This window comes from Bos taurus, chromosome 5 (assembly GCF_002263795.3).
Source record: "Bos taurus isolate L1 Dominette 01449 registration number 42190680 breed Hereford chromosome 5, ARS-UCD2.0, whole genome shotgun sequence".
Classification (NCBI taxonomy): domain Eukaryota; kingdom Metazoa; phylum Chordata; class Mammalia; order Artiodactyla; family Bovidae; genus Bos; species Bos taurus.
In genome coordinates this window covers 60,492,221-60,510,878 of record NC_037332.1, presented here as the reverse complement: position 1 = coordinate 60,510,878, position 18,658 = coordinate 60,492,221, and the positions used below count along the sequence as shown (strand labels likewise).

General features: G+C 44.1%; 1 protein-coding gene across 3 annotated transcripts in view; it reads right to left on the bottom strand.

Annotated features, from left to right (window-relative positions):
- The window catches only part of ELK3 (ETS transcription factor ELK3), a 70,079-nt gene that overhangs the window by 39,500 nt on the left and 11,921 nt on the right, over positions 1–18,658 (bottom strand). For all 3 annotated transcript variants that reach the window (XM_010805210.2, XM_005206678.5, NM_001081542.1), the window contains exon 2: positions 2,323–2,531. In XM_010805210.2, coding sequence (XP_010803512.1) covers positions 2,323–2,529 — 207 coding nt within the window. In that variant the 5' untranslated portion in view covers positions 2,530–2,531. The remainder of the gene's footprint in view (positions 1–2,322; positions 2,532–18,658) is intronic.

The following is an 18,658-nucleotide window of genomic DNA, read 5'->3' as shown; positions in this document are numbered from 1 at the left end:
GCCACGCTGGCCCTCACTGCCAGCGCTAGCTGGCAGCACGAAGGTCACGTGGCCAGGCCTTAGCTCAGCCCAGCAGGAGAGGAAAGGGACACCGGGGGTGAGCAGGCCACACTGGCCACTCGGGCCCGGGGTGCTTGATAAAAACAAAAATGTCTAAGGCTGTGATACCCTTTGTGCTGTCTGACTGCCTACCTGGAAGTCAGGTGCTCAGAGGCACAGGAAACAAATGGTTCAGAAGGCAGGGCGTGTGCCTTCCGGTCAGGAGCGTGGGCACCCTGGCTCTACCGCTCTCTGGCTGCAGGACTGTGGGCAAGGTTTCCCATCAAAGGCCCACGTCCTTACCTGTAAAGGGAGAGACGCCCGCAGGACAGTCTCAGGGGGTGTGGAGACCAGGCTGTACAAAACGTGCAGGGTGACTGTAGAATCTGAAATTGCTTTCCCCAGAGATTTAAAAATCTGCCCAAGGGAGATCAGATGTAGACTGAACTGCATGACTTGGCCTGTCTCTTGAGGAAGTCATCTTAATCCTCTGATCTCTCTTTGGGCTGAAATCCCACAGTCCTCCGTCCCAATGCCTGGGCCATGTGAAAAAGGGGAAACCGAGTCACAGATACCAAACACCTTTTCTGTGACACCTTGATTTAAAACTATAAAATCACTTTTTTTTTTTTGTCAGTCTCAAAGTCATGCTCTTAGGCATTCTGCCAGCCAGCAAGATGACAGTTTTCCTTCAGAGGGCCCCAATTTTCACTGTGTGACTTAGAACCTGGGAAAAAGGCAAAACAATAAACCATCTGTGAGGCTTTCAGACAGTGCCATTTGTGAGAAGTGCTTTTTACATCTTGGTAGGACTCTGCATTAAGCTGGCATTAATTAATTGCTACATTAAAGGGAAGCACCTTTAACATTTCAATGACATAATCATATGCAATTACGATCATATAAAGGAACACTTTATAATTAACGATGCCGCCACTTCCTGAAATGTGTAATCCTTCTGTCTTGAATTCCAAAGAGGTTGGCAGGAGGAAGGCACTAAAGATAGTTCAGGAACTAATATTTAAATCAGTTTTTAATTCACCTTTCAACATGAATAGTAAAACCGGAACAAAAGCTTACCCTTATTAGGACTCCAAATCTTTATGTCTATGAGGCTAAATATTCAGCAACAATAGCTCCACACAGAAACGGTCAACAATTACAGGCCTGAAATGATTACCCCTCAAGAGCAATAATTTTGCCCCAGCAGTCACATCAATTGCTTTTCCAGAAACGCATTACAGCTCACTCCGACTGTCCAGGCTTTGGAAACTATGCTGTGTTATCATTAATAGAGCACTCTGACTTATTTCCGGGACTTAAACATGAGAATGGTTTTGCTTTTAATTAGGGAGGTTTCCCATGAAGTCGTGATCCCTGAGTACCAAGCATTATTCTAAATGTTCCACATGTATTTGCTTGTTTAGTTCTGCACAGAGTCCTGAGCCCACACTATTTGAGCCCCATTTTATAAATGAGGACAGCAGGCACCCAAATGTTAAATAGCTTGCCCCAGGTACCATCCCCTCCCCACCCTGGAAAAGCCTGTTTGAGTGATTCACAAACCAGACCGGATAAACAGACTTTCTCGATTGTCACATTCATTCTGTCACTCTACCTGTGACGGAGGCCACAGAACCTCGCTGCACCTAATTTCTGTTGTGAGCAAATTTTTGCAGCAACCACCAAAGAAAATGCAGAGGCAACAAAATTTGACCCACGGTCACACCTAAAGGGTGGACCTCCCTGGTGGCTAAGTGATAAAGAACTCGCCTGCCAATGCAGGAGATGCAGGTTCAATCCCTGGGTCGGAAAGGTCCCTTCGAGAAGGAACGACAACCCACTCCAGTATTCTTGCCTGGAAATCCCATGGACAAAGGAGCCTGGCAGGCTACATTCCATGGGGTCGAGAAAGAGTTGTACACAACTCATCAGACTAAACAACAAAAACACCATCACCTAAAGGGCTGCCAGAAAAAAAGTCCCTACAGCACAGCCTTTCTTAAACAGCAACCAAACTTGCATCAACAGCCCCTATCTGATGCCCTTCATGGTACACTCCCTGGAGAAGGAAATGGCAACCCACTCCAATATTCCTGCCTGGAAAATCCCATGGACAGAGGAGCCTGGTGGGCTACTACTGCACTGGGTCGCAAAGAGTTGGACATGACTGAGCACGCACATGCGCGCACACACACACTGTACACTATTTTCCGCTGTCCTCAGGGGACTGTGAGGGTCGCTCCCTCCCCGTGACAGCCTCCCGAAACGGCCGAGGTTTACCTTGTCATAATAGTATCGCAGGGCTCTGCTCAGCTTGTCATAGTTCATGTTTGTTTTGTTTTTCCGGAGTCCCCACAGTTTGGCCACTTCTTCTGCTTTGAGGAGCTTGAATTCACCATCGTTGGAAGTCCAGCAGATCAGGTGCTCATGTTTCTGGTCCAGCAGTAACTGCAACAGGAACTGCCACAGCGTGATTGCACTCTCCATACCTGGGGAGGGAGGGCCGCGTCAGTGCAGCTGCCAAGGCTGGGGAGGGGGCCACCTCAGCACCACCCCCTACCCCAGCGAACCTCAAGTGCCTTCATTTCCATCCCAACCGGCCACTCTGAATCATATCTGGCTGCATGTCTGCAAAACAGCCACGACTCAGAAATACAGGGAAGCCCTGTGACCCTGGTATTTGCCACACACATCCCCACAGGTGACAGGGTGTCACTGGGAATGATATGAAAAAATTGATTAACAGATTGCCCCTTCCTAGAATCAGTCCTCATACAAATGATTGCCCATACAATGCACATGGTGTCTGGACCCATTCATCCTATCAGCTCCCTCGCTGGTCAGCCTCTAGGCTGTTACCTGGATGAAACACTGGAGCCGCTAAGTGTGGTTACGTAGGGGCCAGGGGTATGCCAATAGGTGTGACTGCATGAGGAGCTTCTTTCTGTATTCCCAGTGCTCTGATAACGCAGCCCAATGCCCGACTGATACATGCTTAAAGACCCGAGGAATCGTCTCTTTCTCAGGCACTTGTCACGTTGCAGATAGAAACACCTTTTGTGGGACTTCCCTGGTGGTCTTAAATTCTGTGCTCCCAGTGCAGGAGGCCTGGGTTCAATCCCCGGTCAGGGAACTAGATCTCACCTGCCACAGCTAAGAGTTCGCATGCCACAACTAAAGATCCCACAGGTGGTAAATAAGACCCCACACAGCACCCCCCCAAAAAAACCCACCATTGTCACAAGCACAGAGATGGGAAATGCATTCTTTTCTTCACTATGAGAAGGAAGCCTATAAAATGTTATCTTTTCCCCTTGACTCTGTTGAGGACTTTGTAAATGCTGTTCCTTCTGACTAAAATGCTGTTCCTCAGCTTTGGAGCTTGGTGAAATCCTACTCATCCATCACTACCCAGTTCATATGGGACCTTCTCAAGGAAATTTTTCCCCTCTCCCAGGCATTTCCCAACTTCAGACATTTGAAGACTTTCATGGCAATGGATACTGACTGTAAAAATAACAACAATGCCCATTTGTCTCATCAACAATTGCACATTAGGAAAGGAGAGGCGGTTAGGCTGGTCTCAAGAGCTTCATCATAGCTCAACCCTCATGACTGGACACGTGAAGTGCCCTGGGTTTTGATCTGGGAAAGATGCTGGAATGAGGAAGCCCAGGATGGCCAGAGGGTGGAAAACTGGCTTCTGGCACACACAGAAGCTTTGAAGGCCAGTTGTGAGGTGGGGACAAAGCCAGAGAGAAGTAGGGATCATGCCGTGATGCAAAGAGGAAACACTGAAGCCCCAGGAGGCAGCCAGGGTGACAGGAACAAGGGAGTGGTGAGAAACACACGACTCGGGAGACCCAGAAGCCAGAGTAACAGCCTTAGGGACACTTATCTGTACCAATATTTTTGTCAGTTCCACACCTCCTCGCTTGCATTTCTCTTAAAGGGGCAGCTTTCAGACTGACGAATCATTTTTTTCCCTTTCCACACGGGGATCCATGTGAAAAATACCTAGCTTTCCAATAAGTATTTATTTCCTTATTTCCTTTCATGTGTTCAGCCAAAAGAACACATTTTACTGTTTCTCTGAGCAACATGGGTTTCTCGGTTAAAGAGAAACAGAATAGCAATGTTCTTCAAATACCCATAGGGCATTTTTTATTCACGGCTCTTTAAAGGAGATATTCTTTTCAGAAATCAATCTTCACCACAATGGCCACTCAGTCCGTAAGACAATAAATCACCTCCTTGTTGGATCAAAACAGCCTTTTGTATCTCATGAGTCTCGTAAACACATGCAGCAGCCCGCCAGCTCCAACTCCGAATATGAGCTTCTGATTATTTGAGGACGGACCACAACTTTTCCCCCATCATTGGCACTAAGAATCGCTAACAGTTGTCTCAAATTCTTCAGTGTTTTCTCACCCAAACCCTTCAGACAGTAAGCTTTCAAATATCTCTAAAATTTTAAAGTGGATGCTCGGAGGAACCTGCTCCAAAGGGTAGAAGGCTGCCAGTGGGTGTGGAGGTCTGGATGGAAGGGATTCCTGGGTCGGTGGCTCTAGCCACTCACACCTCCCCCATCTCTGATATGAGCCATAATGTTCAGATGGAACAGGAGGACAATGTAAACATCTCCATGTGTTTCACACTTAGTGCTTCTACCAACCAGGACTCCTCAGAGCTTCTTGTGCTTCCTGGAATCCCTTTCCATGGCATTCCAACCGTGTGTATTGGAGCCATGTGCCCCAGGCATAAACGATGAGGACCTACTGTACAGCAGACCGGATAAATGTTCTCAGTCTTTCACTTCTCCCTTTCAAGTGGCCGTGCAGCAGTGCCCAGAATGGGTAGAGTACTTGTCCCCCATCCCACTGATATTTGGGGATGGCCACGTTATTCGATTTGGCCAATGGAATGATGAGCAGAAATGGCGATGTGCCATTTCTCAGCTGAGGCCTAAGAGGCTTCCTATGTTTGCACTTTCCCTCTTGTGTTCCTGTTACTACTGTGAAGCTGTGGCGCAAAAATGAGACATGTGGAGCCAATCTGAGCTCGACCCAAAGCCTGGAGCCAAGTCCCACAAATCACAGTCTGAAGCAGTGTCCCTGAGGTCAACCAATGAGAAAAATAAATGTTGCTGTATACCAGTGACTCTCAGTCTGTTTGTTATGCAGTATTATAGCAGCAAGAGCTGACTATTACAATGTCTTAGTCTAAAAAAGATCTCTTTGCTGGGGTACGATATCTTTACACTGTAAACTTACATTTATAATCATGAGGTATGTCTAGGCATGAAAAAGCATGTTATGCAGGGGGATTGGCCAATCCTGTCTTTACTCTGAGGGTTACAAGTGGGCCACATAAATGACCATGGGTGCTATGGCATGGCCTACAGCAAACGTAAAAGGAGGAAAGAGGGAAAGAAAGGGGAGATACAAGAGAGGAAAGTGAAAGGGCAGAGGAGCACAGGGTAAGGACAAGGACACCCTCATCAGGGCCCTGCCAGATTTCCAGAACTGATGAGCTGGGCCAAGGAGAGGCACAAGCTGAGCGCCAGGAATCACAGAGCTGCCCCCCCACACACACTCAGAGCTTTGGTGAGGCTGGGTGGGTTGAGGAATGTCCCCTTCCTCCCCCGTCACTCTCCCACATGGAGGTGTCGGACCCAGGCTACCGCTGAGGGTGGGAGGATTCCTCAGAGGGTTGATGCGAGTGGCAGGGCTACACTGGAGGTGACTAAGCCACCTAGCCACTCCTGCCTAAAGCACGACAAACCCGCCTCTGACAGCCCCATTCTCCTTCTCCAGCCCTTCAGCCACTCCATGCGGTGGATCCGCCAGCTTCACTGAATGTGCCGTCACACAAGTCTTTGCTGTGAGAAATCCAGCCACACATGCCTCAGAGATGAGTCTCAAAAACATTGCCAAACGAGCTTATCACATCTACAAACATCTGTCACCCACTTCTACACTTGGCAGAAGTCACGCTGGGAGGCAGTGGGCCCCCCACGGCCACTGTGGGCTCCACCCTTGCCACCCTCTCTGGTGATGGAAGTGGCTGAGTATATGCGGGGCGGTGGGCACACGGTAGGCCTTGGGGTGGGCGGGTCAGCAACTGATCTCACCACTGTGGTTCCCACCACTAAGATGCTCAGCGTTTCCTTGATTTTAGTTCCAACCTTAGTAACTATGATTCAGTGTCATCATTTACACAAGTGTTTTCACACACAGTCATGCTTCACACCTTTGCCAGCCACAAACTTTGCCCCCTCAAGGACACAGGCAAAGGAAAGAGTCTAACACATGACTGGGGAACACACTCTCCCCCCAACCACCAACACATATTAGCAAAATTAATATACCTCTCACCAAAAAAAAAATTATTTTTAGTGTTTTTAAAAATAATTAATTCCTTGATGCCTAGAATCCTTAATAAAGTCCTATGTCTTAACATGAAGGTACAATCAAGTCCAGTGTATCTGGCTGCCATTATGAAGAATGTATGTAATTCAGGCAGCATCCTGTGGCTCTTACTAAATAAAAAGTTCAAGAAGGGACTGATACTTGACATTTATGTTTGATACATTATTATACAAGTGGGGGTCTGCTTTAACGTAATATGTCTCATCAGCCTAGCCTCATTTAGCTGACTTCCCACAACTCTCCACTTAAAATATGTAGAATACATGAAAGAAATGCTATAATTTTCTTTAAAAAAAATTTCCCAAATCAAACTTTAAGCTGAGTATAAAATGTTACTCTTCCTCCCCTGCCCCATGCCTTATTTTGAATGGATAAAATTTTATCAGGTAGGATAATGCCATTCTTTTCTTTTTCCAAGAGTTGATAAAATGTAATGTTTAACATGAACACACAATCCTTAGAAATCTTAAAATCTCATAAAATAATTTGATAGCTGCAAAATCATTGACTGATGGTTTTTAAATTATTTTTAATTTCACAGAAAGCACATGATTCTATTCTTATTTTTCTTTTTCCTCTTTTTTCAAGGTTAAATTTTTATTGATTGAAAGAGTCTTTAAATTTTACAGTGCTCATAATGCCATGCTTAATGTGAACATTAAGCACTGCACTTTTATGTTTAGGAGGATCCACTGTGAAAGCATCACTGCTCTTGCAGGAAGAGGTGCCCTCCGTATCAGGTCCTCTCTGTACTATCCCTGACCGCATCTCGACCCTGCCGCCCACTGCAGATGGTTTCTCTCTCAGCACTTCTACTGGAACTAACCCAAGACCACGGTCACAGCAGCTGACAAGGCCTCTTCCAGGCCTCTCCAGAGAACAGAGCTACCTGCTATTTGCCCCAGCTGTTCCTTCTCCTTTGTAATTTATAGCCTAGATATTGCCATGGTGGAGGATAGTTAGATCATTTAAATCAGTTTGTCAAATCTGAATAACACACATCCCTCCTTTGGAAGGAGCAGGAGGCAAAAAATTAATAGGTCCTCATGTGGGCAAATCATCTTCACTAAATATCTTATTATAGTCTGCCTTCAATATTAAGAAGAAAAATGGATATAAGTGCCTCAAGGTTTATAGTTCTTATACAACCAGCTGATTGCTCCCACCCTATGCAAATTAACAATTAATCTTACATATGACACAGGATACTTGGTTGAGAGACAACCAACACAGAAGTTATAGCCATGTAAGGTATTTTGAGTAAGATGTGTTTATACAATTATACCCTACAAAGAGGAGAGAGACTCAATTCTCTCTCTACCTTTTTCAATTTTTTTTGAGTATCCATTTTATGCCAAGACACTCTCTGGGTATTTGGGGCACATCAGAGACAAAGGAGATGAAGATCTCTGTCTTCATGAATCTTACATTCTAATGGGAGAAGACAGGCCAAAAACAACAAACATATGACTATTACAACACAATATTTTGGAAAAACAGTGTTACAGGGAAAGGCAACCAGAGCAGGTTAAGGAGGTGGGAGCCTGGGGTGTGTGAGCAGAAGGTCATGGAAGGCCTGATTGAGAAGCTAAGAACTGAGAAATACCTTTGTTAAAAAATAATTTTCAAAATGGGTTAAAATCGTGGCTCTCCTACAGATATAAAATGAAGACATGTTAAAGATTTTATTTCACTCATTAGTCAACCAGGGAACTTGGCAGGTGTTCTAACAAGTTCAAAAAAGAATCTGAATAATAAAGGCATTTATAAATTAGGAATACTGAAATGAATGCACAAACAGGGGTGACAGGGGAGTCAACTGAACTCTACAAGACAGGAGAGAATTTGCATACCTACAGACAATAATTATTTTTGTTATCAGCTATCTCTAATTAGTAGATTGTAAAATACCTTCCATAAAACCAGAATCACATCCTCCAGAGGAGATTAGAGTCTAGACAATGCACAGTTTTTTGTGGAAGCATAATTATTTTCTACAACTTGCAGCAGATGAGAGGGTGAACTGCTTCTGTCTACTTAGAAGGCTACACAGTGAGGAAGAGCAGATTCAGAGCCAGACTATCTGGGTTCAAATCTAAGTACCAGTCCTATTTGGCTGTGGGACTTTGGTTAAGTTACTTAACCTTTCTGTGCCTCAATGACCTCATAAGGAAAATGGAGATGATGATGATAAAAGTGTCTCCCTTATAGGGCTGTTGTAAGGATTACATGAGTTACTAAGAACGCACTCGAACTACACTTGGTACATAGTGTTATTCCAAAGTTTACTATTATTTTTTAAGCAACAGACACTTCTTCATAAATCATGTTGTGAGGATATTTGGCCTTCACCTAGCTCAAAGGCATCATTTAGATACTATATCCATCTCGGTTCTTTGTTCATTAGGCAATGATTCCACAATAGGCACTGATATCCAGGAAGAATCTTCCAGCTCTTTGGTGACTGTTGTTTATAAGGTGACCTAGAATATGTTTCGGAGAAGGCAATGGCACCCCACTCCAGTACTCTTGCCTGGAGAATCTCATGGACGGAGGAGGCTGGTGGGCTGCAGTCCATGGGGTCGCTAGGGGTCGAACACGACTGAGCGACTTCACTTTCACTTTTCACTTTCATGCACTGGAGAAGGAAATGGCAACCCACTCCAGTGTTCTTGCCTGGAGAATCCCAGGGACGGGGCAGCCTAGTGGGCTGCCATCTATGGGGTGTCCCAGATTCAGACACGACTGAAGTGACTTAGCAGCAGCAGCAGCAGAATATGTTTATGTGGGTTTTTAAAAAGACTATCATCAAAAGATGAAAAAACACCAACAGATACACACTACTATATATAAAATAAATAACAAAGACCTACTGTATAGCACAGGGAACTATATTCACTATCTTGTAATAATCTATAATGGAAAAGAATCTGAAAAAGAATATACATATAATGAATCATTGTTGTGTACCTGAAACTAACACATTATTAATCAACTATATGTCAATATTTTTAAAAGTCAAAAAACAGATTTTCAAAACTTCTGGCAGAAAACTCAGATCCCTGAACACATGTCTGCTGCCTTCAGCTTAAGAAACCCTGGTGTAAAATGCTTATCCTGAAGCTTCCAAGTTGTTTCTCTAGCAAAGACAGCCCTTGGGTGTTCACACCTCCCTTGGGACTAGTTCTGCCTTGATCTATCTTGTGCCCCTGGAGCAGGGAAGGGAGTTAAGGAGACAAGAACCATTGGCTCCAAAAGAGGTAGAAGAAGGGCTCTAAAACGACGATCCAAGGGACAGCCATGATGACACTGCCTGTGAAGACGGAGCCCAACTGGGGAGCATTCCCCGGGCTGCTCACGGTGGAGGCGGACCAAGCGTGAAAAGCTTGTCCGTGGCACAGAGAGGGAGGGAGGGACATTTAGGCAGACTCTGAGCAGTCACTTTCCACCCTCATTCTGTGTTTTCAACTCTTTTTGTCTTTAAAGAACACAAATAGTATCCTTGATTCACTCTTTCATCTGGAGGGAGTCTCAAAGAGAAGGAGGCTATAGACTGAATATACTGATCACTCTCGTCACCGATGGTGCCTCCCTCTGCCCACTTTGTCAAATAAATGAATGAGTAAGACTGAGGTTAGTACAGGCCTCAGTCTGTGCCCTTAACCACTGTTACACTGCCTCCCACCAAGAGCAAGGAACTCGCATCAGGATCAGGACTGGGAGCAGGCTACTGGAGAAGGCTTGCTAGAGGACTAAGCTTGAGCAGACCCTTGAACAAAAGGGTGCGCAAAATCTGAAAAGGGTGAGAGGATTTGATCAACACCCCTCCTTCAAAAGCGTAGAGCTAGAGTTCTGTTCAGAGGACCACGCCCGTGATTTCTCCCCTTTCCTTGTTAACATTTAGCTTCTGTTGGGTCATAAAAACCAGGTTCTGGTACAGATGTATAATTCATGGAGTTGTGTCATCAGGAGAAAGTCTTGCCGTAGGAGAGCATTTGAAGTTCTAGGGGGTGGAAGGCAAGAAAAGATCACTCTTTCACCTTCAAAAAGAAAAAGGTAAGAGGAAAGAATAAGAGTACATCATGAGAAACGCTGGGCTGGATGAAGCACAAGCTGTAATCAAGATTGCCGGGAGAAATATCAATAACCTCAGATATGCAGATGACACCACCCTTATGGCAGAAAGTGAAGAAGAACTAAAGAGCTTCTTGATGAAAGTGAAAGAGGAGAGTGAAAAAGCTGGCTTAAAACTCAACATTCAGAAAACTAAAATCGTGTCATCTGGTCCCATCACTTCATGGCAAATAGATGGGGAAACAATGGAAACAGTGACAGACTTTATTTTTGGGGGCTCCAAAATCACTGCAGATGGTGACTGTGGCCATGAAATTAAGACATTTGCTCCTTAGAAGAAAAGTTATGACCAACCTAGACAGCACATTAAAAAGCAGAGACATTCTTTGCCAACAAAGGTCCATCTAGTCAAAGCTATGGTTTTTCCAGTAGTCATGTATGGATGCGAGAGTTGGACTATAAGGAAACCTGAGCACCAAAGAATTGATGCTTTTGAACTGTGGTATTGGAGAAGACTCTTGAGAGTCCCCTTGGACTGCAGGGAGATTCAACCAGTCCATTCTGAAGGAGATCAATCCTGAATTTCATTGTAAGGACTGACGCTGAAGCTGAAATTCCAATACTTTGGCCACCTGATGCGAAGAACTGACACATTTGAAAAGACCCTGATGCTGGGAAAGATAGAAGGCGGGAGGAGAAGGGTATGAGAGAGGATGAGATGGTTGGATGGCATCACCGACTCTATGGACATGAGTTTGAGTAAACTCCAGGAGTCGGTGATGAACAAGGAGACCTGGCATGCTGCAGTTCCTGGGGTTGCAAAGAGTTGGACACAACTAAGCAACTGAACTGAAATAAAAAGGAGAGAGGCAGAAGTTCTGCACCATAGGCAGGGCAGGGGTGGAAGCAGCCAGTGATGGCTCAAGTCCAAAGCAAGAATCAGTGTGGAGTCCTGGATGAGACGGCCATGTAACCTGCCCAGAGACAACCTCCAACACATGCCTGAAAAACAAAGCCCACCCAAGACCCATAGGTAGAAACCAGTGGTTACCAATAGGGAGGGGCAAGGAGGAAGGGATAAGATAGGACCACAGACTACTGTGCATTAAATAAGCATGGGGCGGAGACAAGGTAGTGGAGTAGAAGGACATGGACCTACTCCCTCTCATGGAAGCCCCAGAATCGCAACTGACTGCTGAACAACCGTCAGTAAAACAAATGAGCTACAAGGATGGGTTGTACAGCACAGGTAATATAGCCAATATTTCATAATAACTACAAATGGAGTTTAACCTATGAAATGTTTAATCACTCTGCTGTACACTGGAAACTAATGTTGTAAATCAACTATACCTCAAGCAAAATAATAGCTAAGTCCATCCAGTAGCAGAGGTTACTGTGCTCCTTCAAACACCACCAAGCCTCCAGCAGCAGCCAGGCTGCCAGGAGAGTCCATCCCAACCCATGACCACCAGCATCACCTTGTCACCCTGCACCAGAGGGCTCCTGGTGAAGCTAATGCCTCAGGGACCATCACTTTGCACAAGTCTAGGGGCTCGAGTGATTTTGTATTTATAATTTGTGGGGGTCTGTACAAAGAGGATTTCTGCAAATTGTTCTAAGCTTCAGCACCACACCTCCCAAAATTTAGCCCTGCCCCCACTCCTTCTCAGGCTGCCTCCTCCTGAGAAGCTGTGCTCCTCTCCTTGATGGCAGTCATTCGGCCACAAGGTGGCGCCAAACATCCTAACGTGAGACAGAGCTGCACCGAATCTGTAAGCAAAGCCTGAGGTTTCTGCTTCCACTCTTGGAAGCTGAAATACCCACTTATTTGCTCTTCTTCCTATCTGTGGCAACCTAACGCTTCTCTTTGCATGTTTCTAGTTTCATTTTTTTAAGCTACCCTGAGTTGGAGTTTAGAGAGTTCAGAAAAATCGTCTTTGTAAAGCTTATATATTGTAGGAACTAGAGAACTTTTAGCCAACTTAGAAAAAACCAGTTATAAATGAGAGAGCCCAAGGAAAAGAGAAAAACTCCGGTGAAAGAAATAAACAAAGTAGGTGTTCAGCAAGTTCACATCTTTTTACTTGTTAAAACTTGCACAGTTAGAGAAGTCAGGACGAAACTTCAACACTCAGTACCGAAAATTCTCTGAATTTCAATTCCTCTGCCCAGAATATCTACTAAGTGTTTCTGTAGAGAAATGTCAGAAACCATTCCATTAAAACAAAAACAAAAACCTGTATTTAAGGCAGGGAACTGGAAAACAACAATTTGTCCTATTTGAGGTCAGCAGTAACTTGGCACAGAATAATTTTAGGGCATTAAGTAAATAAGGATTAATATTTGGTAACTGAGCAACACAAATGGAAGTCTTTTTTATATTATTTTTGAGAAGGTGAAACTAAGATTATTGACATGTATTTTCAAAAGACATTTTAATTCTTGTCAACCACTGTATGCAAAAAAATGCTAATCTGCGAGACTAAATTCATGTCCCTTGAGACTTTTTTTATTTATTAAAAATGTTTATATTCTCATTCATTCTGTGACTATCTGCAGATTGTCCGTGCTTTAAGAGTAGTGTGTGTGAGCTAAGTCCCTTCAGTCATGTACAACTCTTTATAACTCTATAGCCTACCAGGCTCCTCTGTCCATGGGATTCTCCAGACAAGAATACTGGAGTAGGCTGCCGTGCCCTCCTCCAGGGGGTTTTCCCGACCCAGGGACAGAACCCAGGTCTCCTGCATTGACACTAGCACCACCTAGGAGGGGCCCCTTAAAGAGCAGAGTGAGCAAGAAAAGAGGGAAAGCAGTCATCGCTCCGCCTTTTTTTTTTAAATACCTTTTACAGTTCACAGCGTTTTTCAAATCATTCTGAGCACAGAGAAAGATTTTTTCTGGGGAAGTCACTGATAGCCACTATAATAACAACACCTGCTGTTTACTGTGCAGATAATCCATTCCTCTTTCCTTCTGAACAACTCTGTGTTGTCTGTGGATATATGGGAAGCAACTCAGTTGGTTTGTTGGCGACTTTTATAGGGTGAATTTCCTTTGGAAAAGTAAATGGATGGCTACATTAACTCCAGCTGGGAAAGTAGGTTCCAGCCATTCTACTTTCTGCCGCATTTGTATATTCAAGCCGTGTCCCATCATTTCCTACCCCACCCAGCCCCACCACTGCACATCCAGTCCTAGCTCACCCCACATTTTCAGACTAGGCCCACATGCAGATAAGAAAGGGCCTGTTCTCACTCTAGGTTGCCTGGCATGGATGGATACCACTTGGGTCTCTAAATTTGGCAAGATCTCCAAACTTCCTAATATTCCTGGTACTGAGTTTGTTCTTCCTGTGCCAGAAGAGATGGTGATCAATCCACAGGGTTAAAAAATAAATAAATAGAATAACTGGCTGTCCCAGAAGCACCCACCTATTTCTCTGCACCTGAAAGAAACAAATGGGTTGATCTGAATGAGATGGTGTATAGAAAAAGCTCAGCACAGTGCCCCGTACATCGTGAGCCTTCCCCGGGGCTTACATGCTGCCTGCATCCGTGCCTTCTGTGAAGCCTTGAACAAGCCTCCCACCGATGGAGCTATTTCTTGTTGGCCATCAGATCCCCTGGAGAAGGATATGGCAACCCACTCCAGTATTCTCGCCTGGGAAATGCCATGGACAGAGGAGCTTGGTGGGCTCCAGTCCACGTCTCACAAGAGAGTTGGACATGACTGAGCAACCGAACAATGATAGTCACTACATCAGTGTCATCCAGCAATTCCAGCACAGCACCTGGTAAACAATGGGCATTCAATAAAAAAGTATCATGAATCTCACTTTCTTTCCCCTTAAGATAGGGACTGTAATATCTGATTTCAGAGACTCTTCTATCACCTGCTAAAGAGCCCAGACATAGAAGAATTTTATTTTTCTCCTTTTTTCTTGGAAGAAAGATGGACTTGCCCACTTCTCCGGCATGTCCCCACATGGCTTACAATCAGGTAGCCACACAAATAGTGTATGATCTTTAGTCCCCCACATATATACACATCTACATTTAATCTCTTCTTTGAAAACATTAGACATAATTTTATTGGGCAGTTAAGGGAACACAAGCCTGCTAGATCAAAGTGGCCAACTGGTCACCCAACCCTCCCAAAGTGAGGCTGTAGCTCATTATAGCCAATTGGTTAACCACATCTACCTCCCTTGTATATCAACATGCCCCAAAAAACAGACTCAGAAGTCCTGGGCACTGAAGAGAAAATCTTTTCAGGTAACCAACAGTATTAAAAAACCAGACCACATCTTGAAAGATAAGTAGGGCTATAAAAAATCAGAGGTTCCCACAACCTGGGTCCCTCCCCAGGTCCCTCCATAGAGTCTCACAAAGCCCAGGCTCTGCTGACAATGCCTTTTCTTTAAACAGATGAATTGCTCCTTCCCGGACACTTTTGGACTAAAACCTGAACCTTCGCTTTCTTTGCAATTGTGTTTGTTGTCTGCGTTGTTTTCGAGGATCTTAATTCTGGCTTGAAGCACATCTCCCTCCAGCTCTCATACTTGGTAACATTCAGCTTCCTCTTCTGCAGGTTGTAGGCAGGAAACTGGAAAATGGGCCACAGGAAACCTGGCCTCCTACATCTGTCCCACTTTGTAATTGCAGCTCTGGTTTCATTTTGCCTGTGTGTCAGCTCTGTTTTAACCCTCAACACAACGGCCAAACTCTGCTTTCTGAAAGAACACTGCTATGCTTATTGCCCAAGGAAACTCACTGAGACTTTTTTCCCTTCCCCAGAGTAATTAACCGTATGAATTCAACATGGAAAAAAAGTACTAAGCAAATTCTCCTAACAGTAGTCATTTGGATCAAAAGTCATATGGAGCTAGAAAAATGATTCATTCAAGGTGATCAAACTACCACTAAGTCCCCAGTGAAAATTTAAGACCGCTGGATAGTACTGTACACAGCAGAAGTTGTTGTATATCAGGATGATTACTAGCAGTCCAAGGCTGTCAGATGAATTCTGACTTTTGAGGCTTTGATAAGTAACATATGAAAATAAATTATAATCATCCCTCATTATAACTTCTCATTATGATGCTATTTCAAATTATGTTCTTAACCATACAGCTATTAGGTTGAACCATATGATATTGTTTTCATGGGTTGAAAATAGTCAAATACCAGCAATCTCTTATAGTCAACCTAAAACATACGATTGTTAACATACTGAGAGAAGAGATACACACACACACACATACACACACTCATCTCCAGGGCAGTATCTTCCTCCTGTGTTTGGTCTATGGACTCTTTTTGAGAATCTAACATTCTCTAGTGGGGGAAAAAAGATATATTTAGATCCTAAAGATAATTTATAAATCTCAGAGAGCCCCATTCTAAAGGAAATGTTAGCTATATCTTTCCCCACCACCAGCAATACTGTGTCCATGGAATTTTCAAGAATAGGGCTTCTACAAAAAAAAACACAATTTCTTCTTTAAAGAGGAATTTTTTTTAATGTTAGCATGTGATGAGCATTTACTATGCATTTACTACGTTGTCTAAATTGGATACCCATGATTTAATGAGGTAGAATAAGATGCTCCAGCCACAGGAGTATTATGAGAAAACAGAGACTTGGATCCAGGTGCACCTGGATTCTGAGTCCAGCTTCTTAATCACCACACACAGTTCTCCCAGCAGAGGTTTTATTTCTTATATGCACACCTTATAGCTACTAAGAGAAACGCCCCATTTTAACACAGAAGGAAATATAGTTAACATTCCCATGAGACATCAAATCAAGAAGTTTCCTTGTTCATTTCTGGTTTTGCTTCTGTAACTCCAGTTGTTCCAACTGGTTCTAAGAAAGTTTGAACCCATCCCATCATTTAAAAACATACAAAAAAAAAGTTCCCCTTTTTTAAAACATCTACTATTGGTTTCAATACACGGCAGCTTCATCCAATGCTAAATAACCAAAGTTGCTTCTTGATGATAAGAAGCTGTGCCTTCTATTATCTAGTTCTTTCTCAGTAGGAAAGACATCCTCCCGTTTGGTGTGTACGCACGCGCTAGATGGTGGATCAGGAGGAACATGGGAAATGAAAGGTAGGTGATCTCACCTGCCCCCCAAGCAGAGCCCCAAACCTGCATGCATTTCATTTAACAATGATATGACTCATGAGAAACACATCACTGAGAATAGGGGCAGGCTGGGGACCCCACTAAAAAGATGTGACCTACCAGACTTGGTGAGCACCCAGCAGAGGCTAAAAATACTTTCTTTAAAAACCAACATCTCTGGGGAATCCCTGTTTCAGGTTCTAAGAAAGCAATACGTGGGATCTCATGGTGTCTCATGACATGCATATAAAATAAAAAAGGTGTTTTGCATTGAGTAAAACTTACTTAAAACCTTGCTAAGTGTTCTTAAGTTTGAGCTTCAATTTAACGAGCTCCCTAATTTCCAGTGGGTACTTTTCTTCCTCACTACCCCCTGATTCTTATATTTCATAGGCCTTTGAATGGAAAAATCTTTTCCCTAAATTTCTGTACTGTTAATAAAATTTAATCCTGTGTGCAAGGAGAAACACTGGATGTCAGAACATATAAATTCTGATCATAGTCATGGCCTTGAGGAGTTGCATGATCTCAGGGAAGAATGTTAATTTCTCTGTTTCAACTTTTTAAGTAAGAACAACCCTAACCCTGCTCCATACAGGGTTAGCAAACTACAAACTACTTTTCTTTGATGAAGAGTATTTCAAAAGTAAAAATCTAAGATATCCTTTTGATCAATATGCTATCTAAATGATCTTTAAAATAAAAATGGAATACCTTCAGCTTCAAATAAAGCCTTCAGAGAGATATATTTTCTTTTAATTTGTGAACTATGTAGAAGGCAGAAAATGTTTAGTTACCTACTTTTACAAAAATCAAAAACAAAGGAAATCTCACATGCCACTTCTACTAGGATGAAACTATAACCTTTCAGGTAAAGTTGAAAGCTCCTCTGTGCTAAATAGTAAGTTGCATATACACTCCACAAGAATATACAGAGTGCAGTCAGAACACTTCTGCATGATACAACATGATGGTGGTTTTTCCACATCCAGAAACTGAGACATTTCCTGCCAGAGCATCCTCCAAACTCCACTATTGTGTTGAAACTGTAAAATCTTTCTAAATCAGGACTGACTTCCTCCTATTATGCTTTAGAGGCGTCTTTCTGGGAAGGGTAGATTCAAGGCAAAAGGTAGGAATTCCTGCAGCACCACCCAGTGGAAACATAAGAGAGAAAAAAAGGGGCGGCGGGGGTGGGGCGGGGGGAGAAAACATGTTGAATTAAACAAAAGTCATGTTATAAACTCTGCTAATTAGAACTCTGGACAGTGCGCTTTTCCCATCAATGGTGACCAGCAATATTTTGCTTAAAAATTGTGTCCTTGGTCCTCAGGCCATTCCTTCAATGCACCCACACAAATGATCAACATCACATCTGCCTGGTCTCTCTCACACATGTATACATACACACACACACACACACACACACACACACACAACACAGGGCCGACACTAGGGCCAGGGAGGAAGGAGTCCCGGATGGGGTCAGGAGTGGCCTGCGACACCATCCCTTCCTTGCAGAAGGCCTCCCAAGGGACGCTGGGGACCAGGAAATCTGCACAGCTGTGCTCGGTGTCCCCGTCCAGCTGCAGGGTCGGGCATTTCCTGGTAGAAAGGTAACCATCTGTGCATCTTCCCCTTTCCCTGGTCTGAATGCACTCAGTCTGGGCCACCTCCAACATCTGCAGGCATTTCAACCTCCCTCGCTTCCCCCCGACGGGGGAAAGGCTCAGAGCTTCCCCTTCCCTTGTGGCCCTGATCTCCAGTCCCTCAAACTCTCTTCATGGTGACCACTGCTTCTGCTCCTCTGTCTGACCAAAACCTCCCACAGATCATTTCAGTCCATCTCAATTCCACTTACCACCATCATCTGAACACGTCTCTTGGCCAGCGACTGCTTCTCATGCACGCATGACACATCAGGCTCCTGATCTTGGGAACAGGATGGAGCAAAAGGGACCCTTGACCCTCTCCTTC